Here is a 7,757-nt window from a genome sequence, read left to right as displayed (position 1 = left end):
TCCAACTAGGAAAGAAGGGAGTCCTACTCCCGGTGGGAGTAGGACTCCCCCCTTGGCGCGCCCTCCTTGGCCGGCCGCCTCCTCCCCCTGGCTCCTTTATATACGGGGGCGGGGGGCAACCCATGGACACACAAGTTGATCTACGGATCGTTCCTTAGCCGTGTGCGGTGCCCCCCTCCACCATATTCCACCTCGGTCATAGCGAGGCGAAGCTTAGGAGAAGCCCTGCGCCGGTAGAACATCATCATCGTCACCACGTCATCGTGTTGACGGAACTCATCCCCGAAGCTTTGCTGGATCGGAGCCCGGGGATCGTCATCGAGCTGAACGTGTGCTGAACTCGGAGGTGCCGTACGTTCGGTGCTTGGATCGGTCGGATCGTGAAGACGTACGACTACATCAACCGCGTTGTGCTAACGCTTCCGCTTACGGTCTACGAGGGTACGTGGACAACACTCTCCCCTCTCGTTGCTATGCCATCACCATGATCTTGCGTGTGCGTAGGATTTTTTTTTTGAAATTACTACGTTCCCCAACACCGTCAACATACGATGTTCTTCTGAGATGGACGCCCTACCAAGCAGATCCTTCAGCCCCTCCGCTGGCACGCAAGAGGGTGCTGGACTAGTCTGACGACCTTTTCCAGGGTCCGGACTTGAAAAAACCCTCCGGGACGATACCTCGGGGTCGCCAGCCTCGTGAGACGGTGGAACAAGGGGAGGCGTTTTGCTCTCTATCATCTCTGGATGAAGATCCCCTGAAGATGAGCTCTGCTGAGAAGGGTTGAGATCCGAACTACAAGATAATGTTTCGGTCATTTCCCTCAGGAATAAAACATGAGTGTGATTCATTATGGAACCCCTGCCTTCACTTACGTCTCGGGGGAGAGCGGGTCCCCTTTAGGGGGCGATTCGGCTGGGGCGTTCTCCGGTGCCGAACCCTCTGACGAAGATTTCTTTCCCCGTTTTGAGGTTATCACCTCTGGGTCTTCAGAGGCAGTCCTTTTCTTTCCCTGGTCGGGAGAATTTTCGATTCTTCCCTTCCTAATGGCCTCCTTCGTGGAGGCCGTAGCTCCTTGGGGCCCTCCTTCGCCTTCCGCCAACGGCGCGACCTCTAGCATCCTAGTCAGCATGGGATTTGTCACGGTCTCGGGCAGGGGGGCTGGACACCTGATAAGCTTTGCCTTCACCATCCACTCCTGTTCAAAGGACAACTCTGCTAAAGGGTAGATTTGATAAAAATATGGATGGTGTATCCAAATACGGGGCTACTTACTTTAGCATCCGGGCGATTGCAGCTCAGACCTGCGTCCGGACACCTTGCTTGTGATCCGAAGAACGATTTGTACATCTCCATGGGTGTCATTCCCATGAAATGTTGTAGGACTCGTGGTCCCTCCGGATTGAACTCCCACAGGCGGAGAGGCCAACGTTTGCAGGGCAGTGTGCGGCGAATCACCATGACTTGCGCCACTACGGTCAAATTGATATCTCTTTCTAGAAGATCTCGAATACGGCCCTGCAGCAAGGGCACGTATTTGGGCGGCCCCCAGATAAGTCCTTCATTAACCCATGACGCCAGCCGTGGTGGGGGACCCGAGCGAAAAGTAGGTGGTGCCACCCATGTGGTGCCCCTAGGGGCTGTGATGTAAAACCAGTCCCGTTGCCATAAGCCGAGCTCCTCTTGAAAAGAGCCTTCGGGCCATGGAGCGTCGTCCATCTTGCTTATTATAGCCCCTCCGCACTCAGCGTGCTGCCCCTCGATCATTTTCGGTTCCACTTTGAAAGTTTTTAGCCACAATCCGAAGTGAGGGGTGATATGGAGGAAGGCCTCGCACACGACAATGAATGATGAGATCTGGAGGATGGACTCTGGAGCTAGGTCGTGGAACTCCAGCCAGTAGTAAAACATAAGCCCCCTCACAAAGGGATCGATCGGGAAGCCTAGCCCCCGAAGGAAGTGAGATGCGAACACCACGATTTCACCGGGCTGGGGAGCGGGAACAGCTTGCCCTTGAGTAGGCAGTCTATGTGGAATTTCGCCGGTTAGATACCTGGCATCTCTTAACTTTCGCACATCTTCTTCCGTAATGGAGGAAGGCATCCACCGGCCTTGAAGGTTGGAGCCGGACATCTTCGAAGGTCCGGAGCGCCTAAAACTAGAGCTTTGGGTGTTGGAACTCGAGGCGAGGGGCGGATTTGATTGGTTTGAGAAGAAGGGAGCCGGGCCTTGGTTCCTTTATAAAGGAGGTGAATACCAAGAGCCCTCCCCGTGACCGTTTGAGACTCGCTTTCAATTAGGGAGTCATACCTAAGGCACGGTTGGGTTACCCACGCCCGTATTGATGAGAATTCCAGAATAAGGAGACATGATCTCTGCTTTGACAAGACGTGGCAAGGAAACCGCCTCGCTAAATGCGCTGAGGTGGAACGGTAAAATGAATAAAAGCCTGGCCGTGGCATGATGTCATGCCGCGGAATACGTCAGCAGATCCGATTGATGCAAATAGTATTCTCTCTACGGTGGAATATGGAACTTATTTTGCAGAGCCGGACACTACCCTGGTGTTCAACATCTTCTATGGAATATTCGGAGGAGGAACCCGCCTTGCAATGCCGAAGACAACTTGCGCGCCGGACTCGTCGTCATTGAAGCCTGGTTCAGGGGCTACTGAGGGAGTCCTGGATTAGGGGGTGTCCGGATGGCCGGACTAAGACCTTTGGCCGGACTCCTGGACTATGAAGATACAAGATTGAAGACTCTGTCCTGTGTCCGGATGGGACTTTCCTTGGCGTGGAAGGCAAGCTTGGAGATACGATATGAAGATCTCCTCCCATTGTAACCGACTCTGTGTAACCCTAGCCCTCTCCGGTGTCTATATAAACCGGAGAGTCTTAGTCCATAGGACGAACAACAATCATACCATAGGCTAGCTTCTAGGGTTTAGCCACTCCGATCTCGTGGTAGATCTACTCTTGTACTACCCATATCATCAATATTAATCAAGTAGGAGTAGGGTTTTACCTCCATCGAGAGGGCCCGAACCTGGGTAAAAACATCGTGTCCCTTGTCTCCTGTCACCATCCGCCTAGACGCACAGTCCGGGACCCCCTACCCGAGATCCGCCGGTTTTGACACCGACAGTTCTCATGCTTCCTTTTCCCAGAACTAACATGGAAAGCTTGATCTTTCTATTCACTCTTAATTCTCTATTCCTCCTGAACGCAATGTGCAATGAGTTCAGGTAGTTTCCATTTGATTTCAAGAGAATTATAGTTTATCTTGAATGGATTGAACTGTGAGGGTAGTGACCTAAAAACTAGGAGCACAAGAAGCTCTTCGCTCAAGTCACACTTCATAGTTTTAAGCTTTGCCGCGGCATTGCTCATGCTCAAAATGTGCTCCCTCACATTTCCATTTCCTTCATATTTTGCAAGCAGCTTGTGTAAAAGCTCATCTGCATACACTTTCTCTGAGCCTTTAAATTGTTCTTCCATCGATTTCAAATATTCGGAAACACTTTCATTAGGGGGAATAGCCCCTTTAATCTCAATGGAGATGGAGAAGTTCATAATTAGGAGTGCCATTCTATTGGACCTCTCCCACTTCTCAACTTTAGTGTCGTAGGCTTTCTTAAGCTCAGCATACTCAGTGGCATCCTTTTTAGGTTCCACTGGTTTACTTTCCATTAGTGCAAGGTCAACCTCATGCCAACCCAAATGCAAAAGCAATGAGTCCTTCCAAGTTTGGAAGTTGTTTCCCATGAGTGGTTCGATATTCTCGAGACCACGGGGACCGGAAGCTGTCATGATTTCAAAATATCATAAGCAAAGGAAAAGAACATCATCATAAAATTAAATTGCACAAAAATTAACCTACGTTGGTTTGATCAATTTTCATGCAAAATTAACTCCAAATTATATCACCGTTGGGCAGAAAATAATGAGGAATTAATGGAGTGATTCAAAAAATATAAAACAACATTGTTGTATTACAAAAAATGATCACATTAATCTCACATGTAATATCAATTTTCCAACATTAATAATTCACCATTTATTGATATTACCATGGGATGAACATCAATTTGCCATAAAATGACACAAACATTAATTCATAAAAGTTTTCTAAATAAAATTTCTCGTTGGTTCCATTCTATTCAGAAAACTAAAACATAATTTTCAGCATCATTTTTCTGGCATTTTTATATATTTATAACAGTGCAGAACATTTGTGGATAACCATAATACGTAAAATGCACTAAATAAAACAGACGCACAAAAACTTTACTTTTAGCCCAGCAAACAAAAAACATAAAAAAAAATACATGTTTCCTACGGGCTAAGACAACTTGGACCGAAGCCCAGCCGCGAAAATGGCCCGTTTAGGCGGCCGAAGGGCCGCCCGGAGCAGCGCGTCGATCTCGCTCGTCGGATCAAGCCGACGGCTCAGATCGCTCCGCAGCGGAGCAAAACCAGCACGTGGCTGGAACCCTAGCAGCCATTTCCCAGTTCGTCCCCGCAATCCCCGGAACGGCGACGTAGAACGCCGGCCACGCGGCTGCGCGTCGCGCCCCGGCCATGGCGGCGTGGTGGCTGCGCTCGACGGAGCAGCGTGCCGCGGACTGAGTCCGGCGCGCTCCTCCATCGAGCGTGGCTGCGGGCGTCGCGAGCACGACTTTCCGAGGCGCGAGCAGGCGGCGGCTGCGGGGCATTTCGCCAGCGGTCGCTGGCGCAAGCTTTCGGCGGTGACAGCGGCGTGCAAGGCGCGGAAGCCAGGCGACGCACGCTTCCATTTTACGCAGCGGTGGCGCCTGCTTCCTTCCGCAAACCGTCCTGAGAGACGGCGGTGCTCCAGCCATGGGTGCACGCACGGCGGCGGCAGCCGTGCGGACCCGAAGGCCAGCGTCATCTAAGTGAGCCCCAACCTCTCTTCTTTTCTTAAACTAAATGCATTAGGGTTCTGATTTGGGATTTCACAAATGGGGAAAAATTATAGGGTTCCAGAATTGGGGATTCTCTAGGGTTCGGCGGAATTGGTATGATGGTTTGCTTCCTTTAATTTCGCCGATTCATCACGTTCTAATGGCACCAACAAGAGCTTAAATCAGTGCTAATCAACATGTCTTTATGCGGAAGCGTGGCAGAATTAAACTAACAGAACATGATTGGTCATAATCATTGGATAATTAGCACTGGCCCGTGGCCAATTATACTTTAAGCAAAACCTCTTAACCCTAGAGATTGATCTTGACTTCAACAGAGGGCAATTTGACTAAACATTAATCATTAACCTTTAACAGTGATGATCTGGACTTACTTAAGCACATTAACATAACCAGAACATCATTAGGGATCTAATCTAGGCATATTACGGCTCTGATATCATTGTTAGACTTAATCCAGTAGGATAGATTTGATCTTATGCCTAGAATTCAGATCACCTAATTGCTTATGAACAGAGAGGGGTTGAGTTCTTACCACTAATGGAAGAAGCCATTGGTGTAGGCGATGCGAAGTCCCGTGCTTGCTCGATGCAGGCGTGATGCGGGCTTGGGGTACACGTTCGCAGCGGGTAGCGGCGTCCCTTCGGGCGCCACCGGCACTGCCCTGGGACAGGGGCACAGCTCGGAGATGATCTTCCCGTCGTGCAGCACTCCCCCAGATCGGTTAGGGTTTAGGGATGTGGGGAGCAGGGGAAAACCTTACGTGAACTCGTCTAACGCAGGTGCCGGCTGCTCCCCATCCTTTTATGTGTGCGCTGGCCACTTGTTGGTTAGGGTGCCCCCGATCAGGGCGCATGAGTTGGGATCAAGGGGTTCAAACGTTGGTTCGTTACCCCCTTCCCTCATGTTAGCTTATCCTCCTTTTTTTTTCTGTTCAGCCCGTTGGGCCTTAGATCAATACCAACAGGCTAATCTCTTCCCACGTCACGCCGGCGTCCCCGCGCCGGACGCCGACGAGGCAAAAGAAATCTATGACGAAGCTCGGAGAGTGGTGTCCACCTACGAGACCGTTCCCAGCGGAATCGTGGTTGATTACCACCGCCACCCCGACGGGTGGTATATGGCCCTGCCGGTGATGGTGAGCTCCATGGTCGCACATCACCACTTCGAGGCCCGCGGGACCGATGTGCTCCTTGTTACCATCCCCAAGTCCGGGACCACCTGGATCAAGGCTCTCCTCTACGCCGCCGCCCGCCGCACTGACGACGCATCGTCCGTACTCCGGCAGCTCGCCTCCCACAACTCGCACCAGCTCGTTCCTTTCCTCGAGACCCAGGTGTACACCAAGGACCAGATCCCCGACCTGAGCTCGCTTTCGGCGCCATGGCTCTTCGCCACGCACGTCCCGGCGGAGTCGCTGCCAGCTTCCGTCGTGGCGTCGGGTTGCAAGGTAGTAGGACTATGTTTGCTACCATGGTTACAACATTATTACTAGTGGTTTATTGCAACAGTTTTTCTTTTTCTTTTTCTTTTTGAGAACGTTTCTTGCAACAATTACAAATAGTAGTACTGTATTATGTGTGGTGTGCAGGTGGTGTACTTGTGCCGGGACCCCAAGGACTGTTTCGTGTCTCTCTGGCACTTTATGAACAAGCTGACCCCATGGGACATTGACGAGGCACACGGCCGGTTCTGCGACGGCGTCTCGGTGTATGGGCCGTTCTGGGAGCACGTGCTAAGCTACTGGCGGTGGCACGTCGAGAGGCCGGGTCAGGTGCTCTTCCTTACTTACGAGGAGCTCAGCGCCGACCCGCTTGGCCAGCTGAGGCGCCTTGCCGAGTTCATTGGGCACCCGTTCACGCCGGGAGAGCAGGAGGCCGGAATAGACAGGGAGATCGCGGAGGCATGCGCCATGAAGAGCATGGTCAGTCAGGTGGTGAACCAGTCGGGGATGACCGAAATGACGGAGATGCCGATGCCCAACGGGATCTTTTTCCGACGCGGCGTGGTCGGAGACTGGACCAACTACCTAACACCGGAAATGGCAACAAGGATTGATGAGATTACCAAGAGCAAGTTCGAAGGATCCGGCCTGATGCTGCCCGAAACGAACTCGAAAATCACAAAGATCTAGCATTCCTACATTGTTGCATTTGATGTTTTAAATCGTTCGCCATAATTTGGTCCCTCTTGTTGTAAACTGCAGACTGATGTCGCTGGCTTGCCTGAATAAAAAAAATTACATTATTTATCAAACAGAATACTAACCAACTACGAATGATCTATTACTAAATATACAAAAGTTAGGACAAAATTATCCTTGAAAAATTTATTGATTAGTGGCAAGTGTCCGGTGCGCTGCCTAAAACCCTGCTCCTATAATGATGCATCTTTCCCACATAGAACGGCTGAGCGAGCCGGCACATTCAGCTCTTCTACTATAAGGATCCTTCCTGTTCCAGGTAGCTGATCGGACCAATCTTTTCCCTGTTCTGTTTTCCAACCATTGTTTTCTGTTTTCATGAGGTTTTTCATCTGTTTTTTTTTTGCAAAACACCTGAAAACATGAAATTTTAGAATTGTACATTTTTCTAAAATATATTTGAATTTTTTAGAACAATTTTGGTAAACTGAACTTTTTCCAAATTGTCTAGGAATTTTTTTGCGAAGTGCAAACATTTTTATGAGTATTGTGAATATTGTTTTAAAAAATATGAACATATTTTGAAATTTTTAAATATTCCTAAATGCATACTTTTAGAAAAGAATCTTAACATTTTTTTAAAAATTCGGAAACAAAAAAGATATATAG

General features: G+C 49.7%; 1 protein-coding gene across 1 annotated transcript; it reads left to right on the top strand.

Annotated features, from left to right (window-relative positions):
- The first annotated feature begins 4,517 nt into the window (after positions 1-4,517).
- On the top strand, positions 4,518-7,196 carry LOC119325799 (cytosolic sulfotransferase 5-like). The gene is made up of 3 exons (XM_037599525.1): positions 4,518-4,915; positions 4,999-6,395; positions 6,537-7,196. Exons 2-3 carry the CDS (start codon positions 5,511-5,513, stop codon positions 7,077-7,079), a joined length of 1,428 nt encoding a protein of 475 aa, XP_037455422.1. The 5' UTR covers positions 4,518-4,915; positions 4,999-5,510; the 3' UTR covers positions 7,080-7,196.
- Positions 7,197-7,757: the final 561 nt, after the last annotated feature.

Source organism: Triticum dicoccoides, chromosome 6B, assembly GCF_002162155.2.
Source record: "Triticum dicoccoides isolate Atlit2015 ecotype Zavitan chromosome 6B, WEW_v2.0, whole genome shotgun sequence".
NCBI classification, from domain to species: domain Eukaryota; kingdom Viridiplantae; phylum Streptophyta; class Magnoliopsida; order Poales; family Poaceae; genus Triticum; species Triticum dicoccoides.
This window is presented reverse-complemented; position numbering and strand designations above follow the sequence as displayed.